Source organism: Pleurodeles waltl, chromosome 8 (genome assembly GCF_031143425.1).
Source record: "Pleurodeles waltl isolate 20211129_DDA chromosome 8, aPleWal1.hap1.20221129, whole genome shotgun sequence".
Classification (NCBI taxonomy): domain Eukaryota; kingdom Metazoa; phylum Chordata; class Amphibia; order Caudata; family Salamandridae; genus Pleurodeles; species Pleurodeles waltl.
In genome coordinates this window covers 73,757,797-73,783,339 of record NC_090447.1, presented here as the reverse complement: position 1 = coordinate 73,783,339, position 25,543 = coordinate 73,757,797, and the positions used below count along the sequence as shown (strand labels likewise).

At 44.3% G+C, this 25,543-nt stretch overlaps 1 protein-coding gene across 11 annotated transcripts in view; it reads left to right on the top strand.

The window, feature by feature from the left end:
* Nucleotides 1-25,543, top strand: part of NUMA1 (nuclear mitotic apparatus protein 1) — a 443,588-nt gene that overhangs the window by 115,387 nt on the left and 302,658 nt on the right. For all 11 annotated transcript variants that reach the window (XM_069203745.1, XM_069203747.1, XM_069203751.1 and 8 more), the window contains 2 exons: nt 2,442-2,532; nt 15,066-15,198. In XM_069203745.1, coding sequence (XP_069059846.1) covers nt 2,442-2,532; nt 15,066-15,198 — 224 coding nt within the window. The remainder of the gene's footprint in view (nt 1-2,441; nt 2,533-15,065; nt 15,199-25,543) is intronic.

The window sequence follows — 25,543 nt, the reverse complement described above, 5'->3', positions numbered from 1 at the left end:
ACAGAAGCAAAAAGACAGGGGAAACCACACTAAGATGACAGATGTAACATACTGCTTTCTGCCGCTAACCAGAGTTCTGATGCTCAAGAACAACTCTGCTCAAGTCAGCTTTATTGCCCTAAATTTGGAGAAATTTGGTGAAACACAAAGAATTTGTGAGCATGAGCATCTGCTCTGCGATTTGGCTTTCACATCGAGGAGAATCTCCTGTCTCAGCATCTGGGCTGTGCCATCCATCCCAGCCTCTATTTACTCCTCCTTGCTTGGAAGTTGAGCAGTGGTAACTGCCTTTGATTTGACATCTGACGTAATGGATATTACTAAGTGCCCTTTTGTGAATTTCTTCTGCGTTGAGACAAGATTTAACCTGATGTGATTCCCTAGACATTGACTCATTATAAGCGATACTGTCAAACGTCTACATTAAGGTCTAAAAGTTGACACTGTAAAATGTTACTGTTTGACCCCTTTGACTAATCTGCATTGGCTATGCCAGCAGCCCTTGTTCTAATTGCTAGTTATGACGTTTCTTAAAAGTTTGACGCACTTGTCCCTGCCAATCTGTTTGTGATGACCCTCTGGGACTTTACTTATCTGTATATATGCTCTTCGAGCCTTTATGTAGTTGCTTGCTTCATCTGTTTCCCCTGAAAACTGTCTTCCTCATTGTGAATAGGTCGTTTTGTTACTAGTTAACTACAAGCACTTTTAGTGCAACCATCTTACTCAACCACCTTCTAGGCAGTTTGATGCTAAAGTCTCTGACAATTTTTTTTGCGTAACGTTGTGAATCAAACGTTGGGCATGCGGTCACTCTTTTTTGATTCCCGTTATTTTTCAGAAAGAGAGACTCCAAAAGTGCTGAAAGACTGAGTTTGCATTGATCGTATCAAGGCCCATCAAGTGGATTTTTTTTTTTTTTAAACCGCAAAGAATGAGGTTGAGCAGAATAGGACCCTGCCAAACTTGATAGTCCACTGCATCAAGATCTTTTTTTGCACTGGCCAAAAAAACAGCCTCTGGAAAGGCAGGGAGCCCATTGCATCAGGGTGATGTCTACTCCCACTGAGTTTGCTCGAGGTGTACCAGTCCTTGATATTGCCAGCCTGTGATGTGGACATCAGTGCATACATTCCCAAAGCACTACTATCTTGACCTCAATTGTGGCAAAAATGCCACTTTGCTCACATCGTTCTGCAATACTTTTTGGTTTGAGTCTACTCCATGGACTGTACTCCTTTGAAAAGTACTCCTTTTGTATGTATTCTAAAATAAGGAGTCTGTGGTTTAAAAGTATCCATGAAAAGAACTCGTTTTCTTTGGTTATGTTTTGTTTTGGTTGATACTCTATCCACAGATCTTGCACCGTCCTCTGACCTCACTGTTCTGTGGAGTGTCCTCTTCATCATCTAAAAATGTACAGAGGTAGCATTGCTTACACAGTCCCCATCAATTATTCGAGGCTTTTCTCTCGGTGCAGAAAGGGGCAACAAATTGCATTGTAAGCTTTCTGAACACATTTTGCTTGTCTGCAGAGAAATCTACCTTTTTAACTTCAGCAGTCAGGTAACTCAGAAGTGCTTGGACCAGGTGCTAAACTGCTTGACATAACCAGTGTTCATTTCATTTATTCATTGTGTAGTGCAAAATTACTCTTTTCTGCATGCTCTCTGGGGCTTCAGTTATGCTGCCTCATTATAGATCCTTCAGTTCTTCACCTGTTTGCTTACCAACTGTTGCAATGCCTTTTAATTATGGTAAAATGCTTGTAGTAGCACATGTTGTTCAAATAGCCCCATCATAATAGAAGTTAACATTTTGATCCCTTGTGAACTTTATATATAGGGACCAAGGTGAGGCATGACTATTTCCTTCCAGTTTTAATCGGCCAAGCCTTTAAAATTGGCATCAATGGGGTTTGCTCTTAAAGCTGTGACTGAATCACTCGGTACACTCAGAGGATTAGTACTGCTGCAAGAAACCCATAGCAGTGACTGGGTTATGCTGTCACCTTGGTTGATGCTGTTTTGAGATCTTTGATAAGGCAGTGACTCCATACAATTGAGTTTTGTAAGTGAGTCAAGCTCTGGCTAGCCATTCAAATTTTGCAGTATATATAATTTGCATAAATGGACATTTCCTTCTGATTGTTAGCAGGGTTCACCAGATGTCTAACAACTGTCCTTTTCCTGATGGAGACCCCATGACGTTTGAATGCAGTATGGTTTGAGATGAGTTGTCGCAGGCACCCTTCTGTGCTTTATATTGGTACAACTAAGGGGAAAATGTATATCTGATTATTCTATTAACATGTAGTTGCTCAGTCCTACAAAGTCCTCAATATCCCTCTGTATTCATTATAGTGCTCTTGTCTTTACTGCAAAAAGTATATATCAAGTTTTAGTTCAACGCTCTTCCTGCTTTGTCTACTCCTCATTTAGGCAGAGCTGGCCTCCATTCTGCGCTTTATGGTGGAGAACATAGATAATCTTTGTTTGAATGACACCTTGACAAATTTTTTGAAGAAAGAAGGTAAGAGATGATGCTAAATTATTAGCTTTTTTATGGGGCGAGCTTTCAGGCATGTTCAGGGCAAAGATTGATGAATGAGTATTGGAGTGACTGCTCTTCGAGTTTGCCCGGTTTACTGTGCATCCTATTTTGTTTTTACTGTAGTGTTTAACTGTTACCTTTCTACAGGGGGTGCAGAATTATTAGGCAAATGAGTATTTTGACCACATCATCCTCTTTATGCATGTTGTCTTACTCCAAGCTGTATAGGCTCGAAAGCCTACTACCAATTAAGCATATTAGGTGATGTGCATCTCTGTAATGAGAAGGGGTGTGGTCTAATGACATCAACACCCTATATCAGGTGTGCATAATTATTAGGCAACTTCCTTTCCTTTGGCAAAATGGGTCAAAAGAAGGACTTGACAGGCTCAGAAAAGTCAAAAATAGTGAGATATCTTGCAGAGGGATGCAGCACTCTTAAAATTGCAAAGTTTCTGAAGCGTGATCATCGAACAATCAAGCGTTTCATTCAAAATAGTCAACAGGGTCGCAAGAAGCGTGTGGAAAAACCAAGGCGCAAAATAACTGCCCATGAACTGAGAAGTCAAGCGTGCAGCTGCCACGATGCCACTTGCCACCAGTTTGGCCATATTTCAGAGCTGCAACATCACTGGAGTGCCCAAAAGCACAAGGTGTGCAATACTCAGAGACATGGCCAAGGTAAGAAAGGCTGAAAGACGACCACCACTGAACAAGACACACCAGCTGAAATGTCAAGACTGGGCCAAGAAATATCTCAAGACTGATTTTTCTAAGGTTTTATGGACTGATGAAATGAGTGAGTCTTGATGGGCCAGATGGATGGGCCCGTGGCTGGATTGGTAAAGGGCAGAGAGATCCAGTCCGACTCAGACGCCAGCAAGGTGGAGGTGGAGTACTGGTTTGGGCTGGTATCATCAAAGATGAGCTTGTCGGGCCTTTTCGGGTTGAGGATGGAGTCAAGCTCAACTCCCAGTCCTACTGCCAGTTCCTGGAAGACACCTTCTTCAAGCAGTGATACAGGAAGAAGTCTGCATCCTTCAAGAAAAACATGATTTTCATGCAGGACAATGCTCCATCACACGCGTCCAAGTACTCCACAGCGTGGCTGGCAAGAAAGGGTATAAAAGAAGGAAATCTAATGACATGGCCTCCTTGTTCACCTGATCTGAACCCCATTGAGAACCTGTGGTCCATCATCAAATGTGAGATTTACAAGGAGGGAAAACAGTACACCTCTCTGAACAGTGTCTGGGAGGCTGTGGTTGCTGCTGCACGCAATGTTGATGGTGAACAGATCAAAACACTGACAGAATCCATGGATGGCAGGCTTTTGAGTGTCCTTTCAAAGAAAGGTGGCTATATTGGTCACTGATTTGTTTTTGTTTTGTTTTTGAATGTCAGAAATGTATTTGTGAATGTTGAGATGTTATATTGGTTTCACTGGTAATAATAAATAATTGAAATGGGTATATATTTGTTTTTTGTTAAGTTGCCTAATAATTATGCACACCTGATATAGGGTGTTGATGTCATTAGACCACACCCCTTCTCATTACAGAGATGCACATCACCTAATATGCTTAATTGGTAGTAGGCTTTCGAGCCTATACAGCTTGGAGTAAGACAACATGCATAAAGAGGATGATGTGGTCAAAATACTAATTTGCCTAATAATTCTGCACTCCCTGTATATATTCCCTCCCTTGATGTTCAAGTGCCTTGTGCAAATGCATGGTTGATAAATAGTGCCTATATAAAACAATAAAAGTAGACCACAAAATGTGGACGCGTTGTTTTTTTTACAAATTAACGTATTCACATTTTTAGCCAATGTTGACTTTTTGGGGACATCATTTCAAATAGAGTTCATTTTCTTGCAATAATTCTTAATTTTGGTTTGCATGTTATGTGTTTGGAGCAAGTGTGTAGTGGTGATAACAGATCATAAAATTTTAAGTGGCCTTTATTTTGACAGTATAAGTTACTATGTTTTGGTTTCCATTTATTTTTGTCACTTACATAGAACGTTTACTAAAACTGAATAGGTGTTTGTGTAGGTCAAAGCTTTGGAATATTTTCATTTTATTTAACAAATTTGGCTCTAAAGATGTTATAAAATGTTCAGTGCTTGGCTGTACGTGACCCAATGAACACAACCATCTGGTGCTCCTTAAGACTATTCCTTGCAATCCAGGTGATGACCTTCATGCAGGGGCCATTTGGTTTAAATTTTAATTGGGGTCTGGATTTGACTATGTACTTCAAAGATCAATAGATGGGGGTCTACAACAAGGACTATTTTGGATGCGCAGAATGTTTTTACTAGCTTGGTTCTAGGTTGAGGTGGTTTGTTCTCCCACAGATGTGTTGGCACAGCCTTGAATCTAATGAAGTGCAATTGGGAAGCAGCATATCTATTGTGGATGTGTGGGGCAGCATTGTGGAGGTGATCTGTGGAAGGGAGACCTTTGTTCAGTAGGAATTCCCATATTCCTTATTTTCGGTAAGATGACTGGGAAGTTCTGAAGTTCAGCTGTCAGCCATGTGATTATAGTTCACATTTGTGCCCTTCTTGTCCAACCTCCAGTAATGCAGTTGAAGGTTTTATGCCGTATAAGAAGTAATTTATTCACATGGCAATCTTTTGGTTTCTTAAGATTATTTTTGACTTGGACATTGCCTTCCATGGTGGGGCATTTTCATAGGAATCCTAGAACAGCCTTTAGTTTCTTCCACTGGAGTCCAGCGACTACCACCTCTCTTCTTCTCTTCTGACAACCTGATGCCTTAGTTTAGTATTTTCTTCACTTTGACAACCTAAAGAGTCACTCAATACTTAGAGGATGCAGGTTACAAACTGAGATACAGCTTGGCTCTGCCTCTAGCAGTTGATACAGTCAGTACCCAGCTAATGCTATAGCTTTAAAATGCAACTAAAGAAGAGATTTTACAATTATTAGAAACAAGGTGATACCATCTTCTGGGACTGAGATACCAATCTAAATTTGTATCTAGCATTTTGCATGGTTGTTACTAGAATTCACTTTGACCATAGCCAATGAACAATTTTCATGAGATCAGCTTGCTTGTGACTTTTGAGTTAACTTTGACTGTCAACTAGATAGCAAAGTTAGCCCTCCATGTTTGTTTGAGGTCAGGCCGGAAAAAGGACAGCTAAGCTTTCAAAAAGAAAAGATGGTCATAAGTTCCTGAAGAGATGCAGTGCTTGTAGTTCTTCTTTAAGGGGTCTCCATTATTTATTGTAAGCATTCAATTGAAATGCAAAAAAAAGTCCTAATGCAGCAGCATCGTTTTGTATTATGCATGTGTAGGAAAGTGCCCTGTTTCTTAGCATGGTTACCCCCATTGTCTGCGTGTTTGTCAGTATGTTTGGCTGTGTCTAGTGGGTTCCTGCTAACCAGGACCCCCCAGTAGCTCTCTCCTCTAAATTGTACCTTTTTTGTACCACAATTGGCATACTGAGTCCCCCATGTATGTCCCTAGTATATGGTACCTAGGTACCCAGGGCATTGAGGTTCCAGGGGATCCCTATGGGCTGCAGCTGTTATTCTGCCACCCATGGGAACCCGTGCAAAGGGTTCAGGAGGTCTGCCATTGCAGTCTGCGTGAACCGGGTGATGCACCCGGTTTCACTACAGGTCACTGCAAGTCATCCCTATGGTAGCTCCTCTCAGCCCAGAGAGCAGGGTGCAGGTACCCGTGTGTGAGGGGACCCCTCCACTAGCAGAGGTGCCCCCACAAACTCCAGCACCATTTTACTGATCTTCGTGAGTGCAGGAATGCCATTTTATATATGTACTGAACATAGGTCACTACCTATGTCTAACTACATAATGGTAACTCTGAACCTGGGCATGTTTGGTATCAAACATGTCGGAATCATACTATTCTAAGTATTGGAAGTATTATTCCATGCACTCTTGGGGCTCCTTGGAGGACCACCGGCATCGCTGCCACCAGTCTTAGAGGGTTTCTCGGGCATCCCAGCTGCTGCCACCCCTCAGACAGGTTTCTGCCCTCCTGCTGCTTGATCTGATGAAGCCCAGGAAGGGTAGAACAAAGGATTTCCTTTGAGAGAGGGAGGTAACACCCTCTCCCTTTGGAAATAGGTGTGACTGGCTTGGGAGGCTGCTCCCCAAGCCGCTTTTATGCTTTGACGGGCACAATTTGGTGCCATCCTTGCATAAACCAGTCCACACCGGTTCAGGGACCCCCAGTCTCTGCTCTGGCACAAAACTGGACAATGGAAAGAAGTGACCACTCCCCTTTCCATCACCATCCCAGGGGTGGTGCCCAGTGCTCCTCCAGAAAGGCCCTAGGTTCTCCCATCTTGATTCCAAGGTTGGCAGGGAACTCTTGGAGCAACTGAGTGGCCAGGCAGGTGACATTAGAGCCCCCTTCTGAAAGGTGCTTGCCTGGTTAGGTGACCAGTCCCCCTTTCAGGGCTTTTTAGGGTCTCTCTCCTGGGTGAGTCCTCAGATTAAGCTTGCAAGATTCCAGCAGGCCTTCTCTGCCACCTTTACTTCGACTTCTGGCCTCCGGAACCATGTCTGGACCCTCCAACAACCCACAAGCTGCAGATTCACGAGGGAGACTCTTCTGCAACATTGTGTCCAGCGTTCCTGACAGCTTTGCAACAGTTTCCTCGCCGTGCATCTTCAGAAGACTGCAACTCTTCATCCTGCACAAGAAGAAGGAATCTCCCTTGGAGTGAAGGAGTAAGTTCCCTGCAGGCACCTAGGACAAGTGCCGACCGGCTGCATGGATCCCCTCTCCTGCTGAGTTGTGGATCCTGCATCACAGATGGTGGTCCAGAGTAGTCCTCTTGATCCTCTCTTCCAGCTGCCCAACTTTGGTGGAGGTGAGCCTTTGCCCTCCCACACAGGACAAGTACCCCTGTGCACCACGTCTCTTGTATATGCCAAAGCTTGTTTGCGTCTCCTCCAAGGGATCTTCAGGCAACTTGCAGCTCCAGTCCCCAGCTCTCCTTTGTTCAAATCTCAGCCTCGTGCGCAGTTCCCCTGCGGCATGGGATCCATTTTTTTTTAGTGCTGCGTGGGCCTATTTTGTGGCTTCTGTGTCCCTGTCCCGTGGGACTCCTGTGTATGCTGCCTTTGCTCTTGTGTTGACGCTGAGGGTCCCCTGTGACACCCCCTCCTGGTTTGAGTCCTCCTGGGCCTTGCTGGTCCCCAGCAGCACCTATTTTTCCATTAACTGTGAGTTTGCCTTTGCCAAGGCTTGTTGGTGGAAATGCTGCACTGACACCCGTCTGCAATCTTCCTTCTGCCGTGGGACATCTTCTGCATCCATCTGGAACTCTATCTGACTCCTGGGCTGCGATGCTGACCTGTTCTTTAGAACCGTTGACCAACTCCTGTATCCACAGCTGGGTGGGTAGTACCTCCTACTCCTCCTGGAGTCCACTGTGACTTTTTGACTTGGTCCCTTCTCTCCACAGGTCTTCTTTGTTCAGGAATCCACCACTGGTCTTCTGTGTGTCTTCTGTGTGTCTTCTGTGTGTCTTCTGTGTGTCTTCTGTGTGTCTTCTGTGTGTCTTCTGTGTGTCTTCTGCTTTTTCTGCGTGCTCCCCCTAGCGTCACTATTGAGTATTACTTTTTGCACTGTTTTCTAACCTTTTCTATGTTTATTTCTGATTCCTAGTGTATGTTTTTAGTGTATTAATTACCTCCTAAGGGTGGGTTACCTGTCTAGTGATTTGTGATCTGTGCCAACAATAAAGTTTTTATTTTTGTAACACTGGTTTCTTTCATGTGTGTAAATGTTGTGTTACTACAATGGTATTGCATGAGCTTTGCATGTCTCCTAGATAATCCTTTGGCTGCTCATCCACAGCTACCTCTAGAGAGCCTGGCTTCTAGACACTGCGTACACTTCACTAAGGGGGGATTCCTGGACCTGGTATAAGTACCTTGGGTACCCACCACACACCAGGCCAGGTTCCTACAGCATGTGTCTCTAGGCTATGGTCTTGGGGGCCAGCATAGACGTTTCCAGTAGGAGGAAGCAATAATGAATGGGTACAGGACGAAGCAATAGTGTGTGCAGAGAGGTGAAAAAAAGTACATGAGTAAGAGCAACACAGGGCACAATAGGAGAAGCACAAGTGTTTGCAAGACCGAACATTATTTGGTAGAGGTGGTGCAGGGGTGGGAACGTGGAGGAAAAGCAGGCTAAGGGAGAAATTTGGAAAACTTGCACTTTCAAAGAGTGTTTAAAGAAAATTAAAAATGTAGTTTTCCTAAAAGTCAGCAGTGGAAAGATAGAAACCAGACAATTTGAAATGATGGCGATTATTCTCCAGGGAAGTGACAACACAAAACGGGCATTTTGGGACAAGGAAGGCCTCTAAATACGAAGCAACAAAAATGATTTTGAAAGTCAACCAATGGTAAGCTGTAGGTGTCTTGTAAGCCCCTGTAATATCTTGGTAAGCCCATGACAAGTCTTTCAGCAACACAGCTTTCAGTTGTTCCTCTAAAAATTGTTAGTATGTGTTGATCTCTAAGATAATGAGTTCTGGTATGGTGTTAATGCGCTTGACATCTAGAATTGGTTTGAAGCTGAAACATTACTGTGTGACAAGAAAAGGCTCAATGTTGAAGGACCAGCTGTCACCTGAAGGAGAAATGCCTTTATAGGGCTCTAACAGTTAACATACCTTTATAAAAAAGGGAGTAAAATGTTTGGTCCTGTGGGCAACGTTAGTGGAACCTCTGTGGCTCTGCAGACAGCCAGTGCTATTGCCCTACTAGGCAGAGCTATATATTATGGAATTCGGTAGTTGGAGAAGCTCACCCAGCAGATGGGGAAGGCTTTCAAGAAGTCTTGCATGAAGGCATGATGTTCACAAATCTGGTAATCAGTGCTATTGGTGATTATTCATGGTCTTGCCTTGCAGCACATTTCTAGCCTTTATATTGCAAGGCTAAGCAAGCAATGAAAACTTTCTGTAGAAATGGTAAGAGTTCAGGAAATAGCAGAACAAAGTATTTGAGTTACCCAATTCACAACAGAGGGTTCAAATTCTTCTGTGGTGCCAGCAGTACCAGAAGTCACAGCAAAAGCATTAATAACAACCCAGGCAGCCCGTGAAAGGGAGTGAGAATAGACAGCTATCTGCTTCAACAGTGAAGCACCCTGAAAATCTTGATACCTCTCTTTGCCCTTTTAATTGCACCACACTTGTAGAGGGAAGCATCATACACCATCTAGTCTTTGAGAGCTCGCAAGACAGTCGTATATTAATAAACATATATTGTGCAGAATTGCTATACTTTGAGATTCAGATCCCCACCTTAGCCATTTCTCCAAAGATGCTTTACCACACGCAACAGAACAATCTCCCTCAGGAAGTACACATTCTGTAGGCGAATTAAGCTGAGGAACGGCTCCCCTGTTCCCAAAAGGAAAAAGTCAATTTATTCCATTCCAGCTGTCTCAAAAGAAGTTAATGAGAACGTTTAAGCCCATCAGCGAACTGAATTGGAAAACAAATGGTTAAAAAGAGATGAAGTCCAAATGTTAGCACTCCACCAAGTGAGCCCTCAGCTCTTGCAACAGGACTAGATGTTTTCTCTAGACCTTCAAGAAGCATACATGAAAATGTCAATATCCTGAGTTATTCTTAGCAGTCTAATGAATGCCTCAATCTCCGTTGTGCAGCGTTTCCAAAAGACTAGCCACTCTCAATATCCTTTGACATAAAATTGACTTCAACCCTAGGTCAGTCCGTTCATTTCCAATGACCATAGCACTGCACACAGATGGCAAGCGTATTTCCATTGGGGAAGTGACTATCTTGTATTAGTCTCAATGATTATAGTCTTCTGAGACTATTGCCGGGGAGTCCTTGCCACATCTTATGGTTACTGGGGTCTTTGCCATCCTGCATTTCCCATTATGAACCTCAGCTTGCATGAGTAGTGTTGCCCAGTGCTATTGTAGGGTACAGGTAAGCTGTAAGCTTGTGAGCTCTTATATTAAGGACATTGTTGCAAAAATTCCCTTGCAGTAAAGGAGGAGGGTATAAAATTGCGGAATAGCTCGATAAGTGTCTACAGGGACCATCTAGCTACTTGCTACTTCACGGTGAATGTTATCAAAGTCCAAAATTAGACTGTGATGTATTTAATGTTTGAAAATATTTGACATATGGGATTTGTGGTGATGTTTTTTTTTTTTTTTTTTTTTAAGTGGTCTGCCAGTACCATTTTTTTTTCATCATTCTAACCATTTGGCCACTCATCCATATAATTTTATTTTTTTATTTATTTTTTATTTTTTACAAATAGGCTAATTTTTAAAACACTTGTTGCTAGAAGTTGCTTAATACAATTGTCAGGCTGTAGTGGCCATGCTGCTGACTTAGTAAAATAAGTTATCTGCATATAATGGCACATTTGTATATCAAACTCAGATTGTATGTCTGAACCCTTTCTTAAAACCCCATAGTTTTCAATTGACAGGGTGACCCATTAGGTTCACACGACAGCTAACTTTTTTCAGATAGCCTAAATTTAACATACTTGCTTTCTAACATTTTTGAGGGGATTAAGTTGCACATTTTGCCTCTACAGCATTTGGAAGCCTATGAGCATTATGAGTCTGTCAGTCCCAGTCAAACAAATCCAGGAAATCGATTCAAACAGCTGTACAATGTACTGCTGTGAATCACACCCTTCTCAGGACTCTAAGGTAATGCTGCCATTAATGATTTTCCAAATCCTTCAACTTTGAGGAGGTCCGAGCTGGACCCTGCGCTCTTTAACTGCCCTTGGGGTAGATGCTGCAACTTTCGCCTTCACCACTCTGCTGGAGATCCTGCACCAGGTGTAAGACCCCCTGAAAATGTGGTCGCAGGTTGAGCCTACCAATGGTGCACTCCTGCTTTCTGTTCTCTCTACTGTCTGACTGGCGGATGTGCAAGTCGTGACAAATGCTGTTCCTATTCTTAAAAGCACTGCTCACTGCCCTTAAGAACTGTTTTGACCTGGACAATAAAGATGGCTTCTTGGCAGCTGAGCACAAGTCATGGTGGCCACGGAGGATGACTAAAGCACACAGGAGTAGCAACACAGGGCCCAGCCACGTTCCCAGTTCACAAGGAAGCGGGTCTCTGTCAGTTGGGTACCTGGTATTGACATTTCTGGTGAGCCAGTCACTGGTGCTGGAGCAGGAGCTGCTCCTGAGACTGCCGCCCCCTACAACGCTCTGCTGCTGTCTCGCCTGTTGCTGCGCTGGTTGTGGATGCCGTTGGGGACAGCGGGCTGCGTGGTTATTTGTGTTTCTTGCCGTGAACTGTACCCTGAGGGCAGCAGTGGGCATGGGAGACACAGGAATGTTAAATTTAATATTCTAACTCCAGTCCTAGAATATATGGGGCAAGAATACCCTTCCCCCAAATATTCCTGAAGGCTTATTTTCTACTCTAACAAAAGTCCTGGAATATTTTTGGGGAAAGTTTTGTTTTAAGTATTTTTAGGAAGAGTTACAAAGTAGTAATTTTAAATGAGAAAAATTGCTTCCCTGCGGATGTAGCTCGGGGTCAAAAACTAGGAATACAGATCTGTGCAGGTTGCTCTCCCAACCTCCCTCTCCAAAGCCAGTTTACTCACCCACATGAATGGCATTTCTGCACAGAGCAGCAGCAACGCAACGTAACAGTGTTGCATTTAAGAGGGATACTTTGTTAGACAAAACATCTTTTCTGGTTGTATGAGTATTTACTGCCTTGGCTGAAGCATGGATTTCACTTGCAGGAAGCTCTGCGTTTGAGTAAAAATGAGTCTAGCAGTATTTAACATAATGGCCCTGCAGCTGTAACTTTCTCTTCTGTCCCCTGTAAAATTAATGACACAAGTACAGCCATTGGAACTCTTGGTAAAATCAATGGGGAATCAGAGAGCTGGTAAAGACCACTGAGTAATAAAAGTGGTATACACAGTGGGCAAAATGAAGTCCCTCCTACATTATGATCTTTAAAAACTCTTGGTGACTCTTTGTGCGCTAGGGGTATTACAGAACTGAGTGCTCAGTCTAAGTCATGCTATGCTGACCAGTGATTAAAATTCCCAAGGGAATAAACACTTGGCTAGTGGGAGGGAGATGCAGATGGGAGGTCCCAAGTTTCAGGATGCACTTACGGCAGAGGTGACCTTGATGGACGAGGAGAAGGTGACAGCTGTCGCCTCTCAACAGACCAATAGTAGAAACAGTGACTAGGTAATCTAATCACCTCAGTAGCAGTACATCTGGAATATGGAAAATGCTCGGTGGTAGATGACCAGACGAACACTCAGAAGTCTAGCTTTGTGCTACTGATTCATCCTTCAGAGGTGGACCGGGATTGCTTGAACAACCTCACTGCTGACAGCTCGGGCCCTCTCTATCCACTTGATTCAAACTCAACACGGTGAGACATTTAACCCCTATACAAGGTTAGAGCCAATAATTCTTGGCCACAGCAAATGGTATCAGACATGGTAGGAAAAATATTCGTGCTAACTTCTCCATTCACCTAGTTTCCATTCGTATTCTGGGTTGCTACAGCCAAGTTCTGTTTCACAGGCAAGCCACTTAAAGGCATGCAAAAACAGCCATTTTGTATATACAACAATACAGATAAAACATGTACACAGTTACAGTATACAATCCAAAAACACATGCATCTGTTACATGTTTTATTGAAAGTATTTATTAGAGAACAAAAAGTATATACTAAAAAAAAGTATGTAGTACATTTTTAAAGATATGTCCAGTACATCAGAAAACTTAGGTGACAGCAGAAATTACATATTTGCCTTTCAGCCAGTTGAGTGCAATTTTTATACCATTATTTTGGGGGAAATATATTTATATATTGTGTGTGTATGTATGTTTCCTCCTTCGTAGATCAGTATTGGCCCTTAATACAGGAATTGCTTTGTCATTCATGTGCTAAATCCTGGGTTAATTTAGCTAAATCATATTAAGATATTCATAGTTTTCATGTTAGCTTACAAAGACTTCTCTGTTTTAGTCTTTGTTTTTCAGTTTGGTCCTGCAAGAGTTTTTGGCCTAAGTCATTCCACAGACCCATCACCTAGGCAGGTGCTACTTGGGTATATGTTCACATTATGAGGAATCTGCGGTTAGAAGTATCTATCAGAAGAATAAGTTACGTAACTTTGGTAACTTTCAGGTGGATCCTCTAACTGCAGAATCCTCACCGCAGTTCCACCTCCTCATTTGGGGAAATTAAAGTTTCTATCTAAAATGGTTCCAACCTAGAGATCCACACTCTGATCAAGTCAGTTTGCTGATGGGTTCTGTGTCTGAGGGCGCAGTCAAGCCTGCAAAATAGCTGACGCCACGGCACCTAGGTATTGCCTAAATGCTGCCCCCCTCATCCCTTTTGGAGCGGAACGATGGTGGTTTGAATAACATGATCCCACCTCCCTGTGCGCTCACATCTACTTTTAAGTTTAGAGGTCTAGTCTAACACCAAGGAGAATATTCACAAGGTGAGGGATCTGTTGGAGTATCTGCCAGAAACAGTGTTACCAAAGGTAAGTAACATGTTCATTTAGGCCATATACTAATGTTTGATGGAGACCTGTTTTCATATGTACCTAAAGGAAACCATGGAGCCGCAACGTATGCTTACAGTTGGGCCCAATGACAAATGTGCAACTTATTCTGTCACATGTTATTTGATATACTACAAGCGCTTTTCCACTATTTACTCTTTTCTAATGAGTACTTCTTATGAAATATATGGAAGATAGTGATGAAGTTTTGAAGAATGTATATCGTAACTGTGTAAATGTTTTTATCTGTGTTGTATACGTATTGGGACTGTTCGTTTTTATGTACTTGGTTAACAGCTTTGAGGAAGTGGCTTGTCCACAATGTGTTGGCTGTAGCAATTCAGAATACGAATGGGAAATATTTCACTTAACTACGAGAATGAAAATTGGTTTGATATGTGAACCTCGTGATTAATTAACTGGATTTGAAAAACTAAAACTAAAAATCAACATAACTACTACTTTAACACTTTAGAGGTGATTTAAGTTATAAGGTTTGTCTGTTATACTGCCTACAAGTGCACCAGAGAATAACTGGGGTTGGTGGGGATTGTAATTCTAGGTAAGCATCTTATTTACACGTAGTGGAATAGACTCTTACATTTAAGATATTTGGTTTGTGAAATCATTTGGCAAATCTTAGCACAATGCAGAGTGATAAACGTTAATGCAAACTTCAGCAAATAAGACCGCTTTGGATAAATTCTAAGTAGAGAGCATCAACTATCAGCCTAGTTGAGAAAAAATGTTCAGAACTATACTGGAATTTGAACTTAGATTAAAACAGTTATGAATGTTGAAACAATATGCAGCTTTCTGTTTTTTTGAGAAGCGTGTAGATGTGCTAAATGTAAATGTCTTTGTAGTTAACTCTAGACCTGTCTCTTTTTTTCTTTTTAGCCCTATTGTCATCCTCCTACGGCACAGTTGACACCATCATGGATGAAGAACTTTCTCCAGTAATTCGGAGAAGAGAGCCTGAGGTCCGCTTCATAGATTTGCACAAGATAGCGTCAACTTCATTTGTAAAAAAGTATGTACTCTTCTCTTGTTGATGTGCATTCCTTTCATCATGCTTCCATTTAATAAACAGCTGCATGCTTTCACTGTGGAGATTGCTCTCCTGGTTGAGTATCCTCAAACAGCATATGCAAGTTGATGATTATGCACCTAATACCTTCACTGATGCTTCTTTGTTCATCCGCATCCTGAGCTTCTGTAATTCAGATTAAATTTGCCAGGTGATTTGTAACCAGTTATCACTATTTTTGTCATCCCTCTAGGCTTTGTGCATTCCCTGCATGCCACGCCTTCTTTCTGTTTGTGCCACCGAGTAAGGGCTAGAACTTGCCCTGCAGTCTCTTTATGACTCACTACTTTGGCTTCTTTTGTGAGTCCTCTTTGCATATTCATTGTTTTGGTTTTGCTTTAGATCTAATAAGTGAAACCTTTTAGTTTGGCGTTTTGTAAAGAACAGTTCATCTACTTTTGATTACTTTCGGTGCTCAGCAAATGTTGAATATTATTTTTGGATTGATTAGGAACTGTTAATCCCGTAAGTAGGGAAATTGGATGCTTAACAGTTTGGCTGCCTGTATGCTAATTGAGTCAATGCCGATTAGAGGAAACATTGTTGGATTAGATGCAAAGTTGCAAGTTGTAGATTTATTATTTGAACATAGTGTGGTGCCATTAATTGCAGGAATCCAGCACCTTGCTTCTGAAAATCCTTCTGTGAAAAGGGGATGTCAGAATGTCGTCCTTGAAACTACCATAACCAGAAAAGGCCTTTCAAGGCGAGTTTAACATGGTAACATTTACAAAGGTTGGAACATACACAGTATTTAAAAGAAAGACAAATAAACGATTTACGGTGAAGTGAATTATTTTATTCTTCACTTTTGTGATTTAGAGATCTGTTGGCTGACTGGAAATCCGGCACGCCTCCTGGGTTGCCTAAGTGCAAAATAGAATCTCGACAAGCCAACCTGAATTGAAACATTTTAGGTGTCATTTAAACGCAGATGCTAAATGTCTTAATCTCCTTCACATTACCGGAAATGTACACTTTAGGAAAGTGGATCATGCGGTGTGGTTGTGAAACCTAATCATGTAATATCACAATCTATCAGGTCCAGTTAGGTTTCTTAAATAACCTTCTTAGCTCAGTCCTGGGTAACTATAGCATAGAGCAGTCAAGCTTAACTCAAAGCTAAAAAGTCTAAAGCATTTATCAGTACCAAACAGTCAAGTAAGAAACAACAAAAAGCTGACACCAATTTATAACTATATTTTATCTTTGTCTTAAATTAGACACTAAAATTATAAAAATCTATTGAGCAACCTGGAGATATACATTTTTTAAACTAAGTAAATCATTGTAAGTTGCCCTTAAGAAATGCAATGAATTGTTGTGAGCAGTTTAACACTTTGCTCCAGGAAGACAATTACCTGTTGGGTCCAGCTGTCTTAGTCCTCAGTGCACTTTCCTTTACTGCAGTCCAACCAAGAAGTGATGTGGATGCTGGAGTGATGCAACAAGTGTACTTGGGACACCCTGGTATCCATGGGTGTCCAGCGCCGTCTCTGGCCTCAGTACTTAATCTAAGTTGCATGAGGGGATGTCCAGAGCAGGTCAAGTAGCCAAAGGTCAACTGGGGTCCCGGTTACAGCAGTCTACGTGATTTCTTACAACTAAGCAATTCATTTGTTCCTAGCGACCAGTGTCTGCTTTGGCTATGGGTCCTAGGGACTTAGGAAATCGCAGGCACTTAGGCGGCTAGGAGCGGGCAGTCTTTCTTGGGAAACTGGACTCCTGGGGAGTGCGGAGGCTCTTTAGGTTTTGATGTTCCTGAAGCATAACAAGAGTTTAGCCAACTAGCTCTTGGAGTTTTGCCTTCCAGAGTTGGAACTCTTTTCCACAAGTGGGCACAGCAGACACAGTCCTCTGTTAGTCCTTCGCTTTCAGCAGGTGCAGTCCAGTTTTTGGGGCAGCATCTCTTTGCAGGGTCCAAAGAGCAGCATTGCAGTCCTTACTATGTCTTCTTTCTGGTTGCGTATGGATCTGAGGACTTGGTGCCAAGGGGTGACACTTTTATGCCAAATTCAAGTTTGTGTTTGGGGAGGACACACTAACCAATAGGGCTGCTAATCCCACGGGTCAACCCTTACTACTTTAACTTGATTTCCTGTGGGGCTGGCTCTAAACAATCTCACAGTGCATCTCTGCCCAAATCCAAGATGTTGGGACCCTTCTTCCCTGGATCGTAGCTCTGGGAACTACCATGAGGTGTGTTCAGTCCAATTAGCTGCCCTTCCTGAAAGCCTGCAGTGTGCCTCAGTTTCCTATTAGGGGAGTCAGCCTCTCTGAAGTAGGGCATCTGTGCATCTGTGGCCACAGCCCCCTAGCCATCCTGCTGGAGGAGGTCACGCCTCTGCCACCAAATGGTCTCTTTGATCCGTATTCCGGAGAGCACTTTTCACCTCTTTGCAGGGTGGGCAGCAGGCTGCCTCAGGTGACAATCTGCTGCTACTGATCGTCAGATTGTCAGAAAGGGCTTCCCGCACTTTGGGCAACACGTGGGGACATGCTAAAGTCAACTTTGTTTTAAAATTTGCTTTAAATTTGGTGCCAGCTGTAAGTTGGGCCTAAGGTAATGATTATTTAATACCTTAAAAAGCTATATTGAGTGGTCCAGAATGGAACTTACCGCTTGACGTGTGGAAGATCAGACACCCTGTCTTCTGGGCTACTAAGGTTTGCCTTTGGGATGACTTACAGATGTTAAAAAGGAAGATCTGAGCATGAAGGGGGGCATTTTAAAATCTGCCTGGGTAGACTGCAGTGGCAGACCTAGAGGCATGTTTTCACTTTGTCACTGTAGTGGTAGCACAATTAGGTGCTGCAGTCCTCTAGTGACATTTTAACTTGCTAGCTGTGGGTGCCTCTTATAACATCTACTAGGGACTTATGAGTAAGTTAAATATGCCAATCAGTGATTAGCCAGATGTACCAACGCTTTGATGGTTCAGTGCCCAGACATTTGCGACTGGACAGCCGGATCAAATGCACTTCAGAGTCGAGAAACCAGAAACATCTAGCAAAAAGTGGCGGTGAACCTCCAAAAACATATTTCTCTAAAACTTACATTTTTCAAAGTATGGAAGATTCTCCTCCAGGGAATCTTCATTATTAGTCAAATGTACTGAATTGTTCCAACTGTGTTTTTGCATGTGCACACAGTGTCATCACAAGCACACACACAACCCACCCCTGTGTTGGGCAGTTTTCAACCGTTTACTTTTAAAAAGTAACCAATTTTAATAGAAACCTAAGCACTGGAAAACACGTTGGCAAATTCTTTTTAAAGACCGGTTGAGAAAAAACCAATAACCATTTGGCCTAATGGGCTGAAGCCGGAAAGGGTGGGAAACCTGCTGCTGCGTAAGATGCATAATGCCACCAGTATCCCATCATTTCCTGTAGGTGGTGAGAGTGATTTCTTTGTATGAAGTTAACATATCAAGGTAAAAAGGGAAAAGCTATTTACCTTTCATTTCCCAGGAAATTGAGCGGGCGAAGTTTGCCTATAGAGAACTAGGAGTGCAGATCAGTAAATATTGACTCCTACAGAAGATCTTCAGTGTTAGTGATAAGCATTGACTAGAATAGTAAGCCCTCTATCAATAAGGTGCAAAAAAAGGAAAAGGGGAAAATGTTTGCAGAATTAACTAAGGTAAGGGATTACTGCTTTGACTTCACTTTTGACTTGGTCAAGGGTGTTTTGGAGACACCAAATGCGAAACCTTACTTCTAAAAGAATAGGCATTCAGGTGGTAGGCGTATAGCTTTTTTCAGAATGTGTATGCCATCTTCTAAAGGTTTATTAAACATAATGGAAGTTCAGGAGTCATGCTGCCAAGTTTAATGATGGAAGACTGAGGCGGAGGATATGCCCCTCGAGTTTGGCTAGATCAGGTCTGCACAACAGTCTCTTCAGCTCTTTTGGAAGTTGTACAAAATCAGTGTTTCACTGCTGTGGCTCTGGGGCAGTGAGGAACATCGCTGTTCTGTCCTTCAGTTTTTTTTTTCTTTTAGCACAGATGTGTGAGTTGGTGAGATTAGATGAAATACGTAGACCAATATCTTTGAGCAGCTGATCAATGGAGTGTTCCCCTGCATTCCTGCTTGTTAATGCCTGGATGCTTAATAAGGAACTTTTTTTGTTGTCTGCATTGGCGAATAAGCAGACTTCTGGAAAGCCCCATTTGCACATTGTAGGAAAGTAGCCTCTTTCTTGGCATGGTTACCCCCATTTTCTGCCTATGTCAGTGTTTTTGACTGTGTTCATTGGGATCCTTCTAACCAGGACCCCAGTGATGATGCCCTCGCCCTTCTAACTTGGTAACTTGTACCACTTTCAACCAACATTTGGTATACTGGTACCCCCATGTAAGTCCCTAGTATATGGTACATAGATACCCAGGGCATTGTGGTACCAGGGGATCCCCAGGGGCTGCAGCATGTATTATGCCACCCATACTGAGCCCATGCAAAGTGTTCTGCAAGCCTGCTTTTTGTAGCCATCGTGAAAGGGTGCATGCACCCTTTTACACCTTAGGTCACTGCACCAGGCCTCTATAAGTCACCCCTATGGCAGGCCCTTCTAGCCCAGAGGGCAGGGTGCAAGTACCTGTGTGTGAGGGCACCCCTGCACTTTCAGAGGTGCCCCCACGAACTCCAGTGCCATTTTCATGGACTTCGTGAGTGCGGGGACAACATTTTTTTTGTGTGTACTGGACATAGGTTACTACCTATGTCCAGCTACATAATGGTAACTCTGAACCTAGACCAGTTTGGTATCAAATGTGTCGGAATCCTACCCCAATACTGTTGCCAGTATTGGTTGTATGATTCCATACACTCATGGGGCTTCTTAGAAGACCCCCAGCATAGCTCCTACCAGTCTTCCAGGGTTTTCCAGGCAGCCCAAGCTGGTGCCACCCCTCAGACTGCCCTCCTGCTGCTTGAACAGCTCAAATCCAGGAAGGCAAAACAAAAGATTTCCTTTGGGAGAGTGGGGGGTCACACCCTCTTCCTTTGGACATAGGTGTGACCGGCTTGGTAGGGGTAGCCTCCTCAAGCCACTGGTATGCTTTGAAGGACACATTTGGTGCCCTCTGTGCATAAACCAGTCTACACCGGTTTAGGGACCTCCAGTCCCTGCTCTGGAGCTAAAATGGACCATGGAAAGGGGAGTGACTACTCCCTTGCTCATCACCACCCCAGGGGTGGTGCTCAGAGCTCCTCCCGAGGGTCCCTGGGTTCTGCCATCTTGAATCCAAGGTTGGCAGGGACCTCTGGGAGCATCCGAGTGGCCAGTCCTGGCAGGTGATGTCCGAGCCCCCTTCTGATAGGTGGTCACCTGGATAGGTGACCAATCCCCCTTTCAGGGCTATTTAGTGTCTCTCTCTTGGGTGGGTCCTCAGATTCGGCTTGCAAGACTTCTAGCCACTGGAACAGCTACTGGACCCTCCAGGAACTCACAATCCGCATCCATGAAAAAGACTCTTCTTGCAACATTGTTTCCTTAGCTCCGTCCAGCTTCTGCAACATTTCCCTGGTTGTGCATCCTCTGAGCGCCGCAAGTCTTCAGTCAGCATGAGAAGGAAGAAGGAATCACCCTTGGAGTGAAGGAGTCACTCCCCTGTATCTGCAGGTGCCTACTGCAGCGATGACCGGCTGCGTGGATCTCCTCTCATCCTGAGCTGCGTGGATCCTGCATCACGGGTGGTGGTCCGGAATAGTCCTCTTGGTCCTCTCTGCCAGCTGTCCAACTTTGGTGGATGGAAGCCCTTGCCTTCCCACGCAGGACAGTACCCTCATGCATCTCTTGCAGTTGCCAGCGCTTGTTTGCATCTCCTCCTAGGGCTCTTCAGGCTACGTGTAGCTCCAGCCCCAGCACTCCTTCCTGCGACGCACAGCCCTCTGCGTGGTTCTCCTGCGGCGTGGGACCCTACTTCAGTCGTGCTGCGTGGGCTCTTCTGTGACTCCTGTGTCTGACTCCTATGGGTACTGCCTCTGCTCCTGTGGGCTCTCTGTGATGCTGAGGGTCCCCTCTGACTCCCCCCCCCCCCCCCCCTACCCCCCTCTCCTAGATTGAGTCTTCCTGGGCTTTTCTGGTCCTTGTCAGCTAAACTTTTCGCCAACCGCAACATTTGCCTTTGCCAAGGCTTGTAGGTGGAATTCCTGCACCACACCTGACTGCAATCCTTCTTCCAAAGTGAAACCTCATCTGCATCCCTCAGGAACTCTTCTCCGGCTACAGGGCTGACCTTATCACAGTCATCCAACTCCTGCAACTACAGCTGGGTGGGTAGTAGCTCCTACTCCTCATGGACTCCACTGTGACTCTTGGACTAGTCCCCTCTCTCCACAGGTCTTCCTCTCCAGGAATCCACCACTGGTTTCTTGCAATCTTATCTCGGTGTCTTCTTTTCTTCCTTTACTTCCTTTTGGGTGGTTTGGGGAAATTCCAGTGATTTACTCCTGACTTCCTGGTCGCTGGGGAGTACTGTGTGACTTACCTTGTGGTTTTCTAGTACTCCTAGCTCTCCTCTACACATTCCCCTTACCTAGGTGGGGGTCCTGTATTCGACTTCCATGTTTTTTAGTATATTGTTTGGGCTCCCCCCTAGGGGCACAATTGGTCATTTGCAACTGCACTGTTTTCTAACCTTTTCTATGCCTATTGCTGTTTACTAGTGTATATAATTAGTGTATTACTTAACTCCTAGTGGAGTGTTGCCCTTCTTGTATCTTGTGGTATTGTGTGACCAAAAATAAAGTACCTTTATTTTTTTTGGAACTGAGTTTTTCTTTCATGTGTGTAAATGCTGTTACTACAGTGGTTTTGCATGAGCTTTGCATGTCTCCTAGATAAGCCTTGGCTGCTGCTCATCCACAGCTACCTCTAGAGAGCCTGGCTGCTAGACACTGCCTACACTACACTAATAGGGGGGACCTGGTGTAAGGTGTAAGTACCTTAGGTGCCCAACACACACCAGGCCAGCTTCCTTCACACATGTTGTGCAGGATGTTGTTGTGTAGTAGCCATTTATAATTCTCTTGAATTATTCTGCTAAATCTTCTTCATTCTAGATTCCTGATGAACAGACAGGTTCCTAACAATTAGCCATCTTCACATTGTCTGGGGTTCTAGCAGGGGCGGCTCCTCCATGAGGGCAGAGGAGAGTCGCCTCCCCCGCCAGCAGCGGCAGCTCTACAACCTTTACAAGGAAACAATAACAAAGTGTTTATTGTTTCCTTGTAAAGGGGCGGGCCACAGGGGTGACGTGCTCTGGAGGTGCAGCGATAAAGTTATTTGTAATGCCAGATCTGTCACAGGAATCTTCATTGAAGTAATAAGCAATCAACAGTGTAGCTTAGTTTGAAGAACGATTCAGGATACTGTGGTCCAGTTAACAAGTAACAGATGGACCAACTGACAATGTGGAGGATGATGAGATGGTGGTGGCTGCTGAAAACGTATGGTAACATTACCAGCTTCTGAAAAGTGTTGCCTGTCTGGCCCTGTCCACTCATTGTGGTTCAGGTGCTCATCATGCTCCTCAGCATATTGTTTTTCGCTATTTTAACCATAACAATTTAGGCAATGAAACATTACTTACATGATATCCATTATAACAAGATAAAAATAATATCCGTTTCTATTAACACGTTAAAATAATGAACAGCTATACTAATAAAGTGCCTATGGTCCTAACCTCTTAACGACGTTCATTAAAAAGAAAGAAATGAATCATCTAGGAGGTTTTATGCTAATCAATATGTCAATAAAACATAGGTTCTGATGGATACAACTACCTGTGGATTACTCACCTTATGAATTCTCCCACGCACCAGCATCTGACGGAAAATCTTCTTCCCAGCTCTCCACATCACAATTGCACGGCTCCACGCGACTCCGTCTGATGTCACCATGCTAATAAGAGGTCCTCACCGGTGTGCTGACGTCGGTTCCCTTGTTTCCGTGCCTTTGACGCTAACGGTTTTCTCCTAGCTCTTGCTACTGTTGGAGGTGTTCCATCTTGTTACTAGTTTCAATCCGGTTTCTAGTTACAATGTCTCCTTCTAGGAAATATGGATTTAAGCCATGTCGAGTGTGCGGGGGTCACATGTTGGTTACTGACCCTCATGACGATTGCCTTTGGTGTCTAAGCTCTGAGCATGACGTCGAGGAGTGTTTCCTGCCAGAGCATGAATCCTAAGGCTCTGAAAGAGAGACAGTCCAAACTATTTTTCGCCAAGGTGACGAAGGGGCATAAGAGTCATTGCAGGTCCTCTTCCTGTGCTTCATCTAAGACACTAGAAACGCCATCGTCATGACTTGGCGTTGTTCGGCTCGGAGCTGGTCAAGATCAAGGTCTTCACCACAGAGCCCTCAGGCTTCTCCGGCGCCGTCAGTCTTCGAGGTAGTGGCACCTCCGGAGAGTCCTCTATTTTCACCTGCTGCTCATGATTCCGATGTTCAACAAGCACAGGTGCAACATGGAGACCAACGGTATCCTGCCTTCCTGGCTCCGGGAGTGGATCCGGCTGCATTCTTAAATGCCATGTTCTCGATGTTTAATGCTATGGCCCCTGCTGGTGCACCGGCTGGTCCTAGGGGTCCGTTAGCATTTTCGTTGGGCTCCCCAGCTCCTTACAAAGCAGCACCTTCTATCCGGCTGAGGGTGCTAGTTCAGTGGCGATGACGTCGCCTCGAGGTCCTGTGGTTATGATGATATAGTCTTCTAGACCTATGGCGCCGATCTCATCGCCCCGTCAGTCGACGCTGATGGTGGAGCCTCAAGTGTCCTCTGTGCTGCTGGGATCCACTCCGGCACCGGATCCGAATGATGAATTCGACCAAAGCCCACCTTCCTCTCATGTTCCGCGTCTTCAAGTTTTGAAGCCAGTGTCATCTACGTCAGCCAATTCTATGTCGGCAGTGATGTTAGAGGCCAGACTGAGTTCGCCTAGAAAGGCCTTGAGACTTTTAGAAGAGGAAGAGTACCAGCGGCAGTTGTTGGAAGAGGGGGAAATTGTGGAGCCCTTGGGAGAATATCAAGGGCTGGATTCGGCCAATGGGCTTGACACTTCCCCGGAATGGGACCTTTCGTCACTGGGGAACTTCACGGAGGAGGAAGCTTCCTTCCACACGGTGATTAGGAAGGCGGCTAACTTTTTAGATCTTCCATTGCCTGCTGCAGAGGTTAAGACAAACATTTTGAAGGAGGTCCTACACCCTTCTTCGGCTTCTGCGGATCCTTTGCTTCCGTTCAACAATGCTCTTACGGAGCCCATCTGAGAGCTTTGGAGGAAGCCTATGTCGTCACCTGCTGTAAATAGGTCTGTGGCAAGGAGGTACAGAGTGGCGCTGGGAGATCCAGGGTTCTTATCGAAACATCCTACCCCGGAGAGACTGGTTGTTCAGGCCTTTTGCTCCACACGGTCTACTCCAGGCTCCTTCCCTGTGATTCCATCGAACAAGGAATCCAAGAGGATGGAGCAACCGACAAAGAAGAATTTGTCTTCTTGCAGCATGGCTCTCAAGGCTGCGAATGCTACCTGTGTTCTCGGTAGATAGGTCCATGCCTTGATGGACTCTGCTAGGGCTATAGTTCCTGATCTGCTGCGGGATGTTCAGAGTCAATTTGGCAAACGTCTATCTGCTGCTAAGGCTGCAGCAAAACAGATAATCCAGTCTGGTCTGTATTCCACGCACTCGGTGGCCAGGGCATTGGGTACCTCTGTTGCTAACAGGAGACACGCTTGGTTGAGGTCCTCTGGGTTTTCTTCGGATGTGCAGACTACTTTATTCGATTTGCCCTTTGATGGAGAGTAACTATTTGGTGATAAAGCGGACTCTGCCCTAGAGCGCTCTAAAGATAGTCTGGCCACGACGAAGTCTTTGGGTCTGCAAGCCTCCTTTGCTACCCCTTTCAAGTCCTTACGGAGGTTCAGGGGAGCCGTCTACTGTGGGAGACCCCAGTCCACAGTCCAACAGCCTCCCTTATAGGTCCTTTAGAGGGCGGAGGAGGGTTCGGACATGAGGGGGACCCAGCAGCACCCTGCATCATCCTCTTCCTCTGGAGGACTACAACAAGGGAAGCTCCTTAGTTTGCTCCCCATTTTCGACCACTCTTCTCCTGTAGGGGGAAGATTACATCTTTTTCTCCACGAGTGGGAGTTAATTACATCAGACTCATGGGTTCTGAACATTGTGAGAAAAGGATATGCTCTCCCTTTTCAGGAGTTTCCCCCTCCCATCACTCCCCATCCCTTGTTTTGTTCAGAAGACCATCTCCTGTTG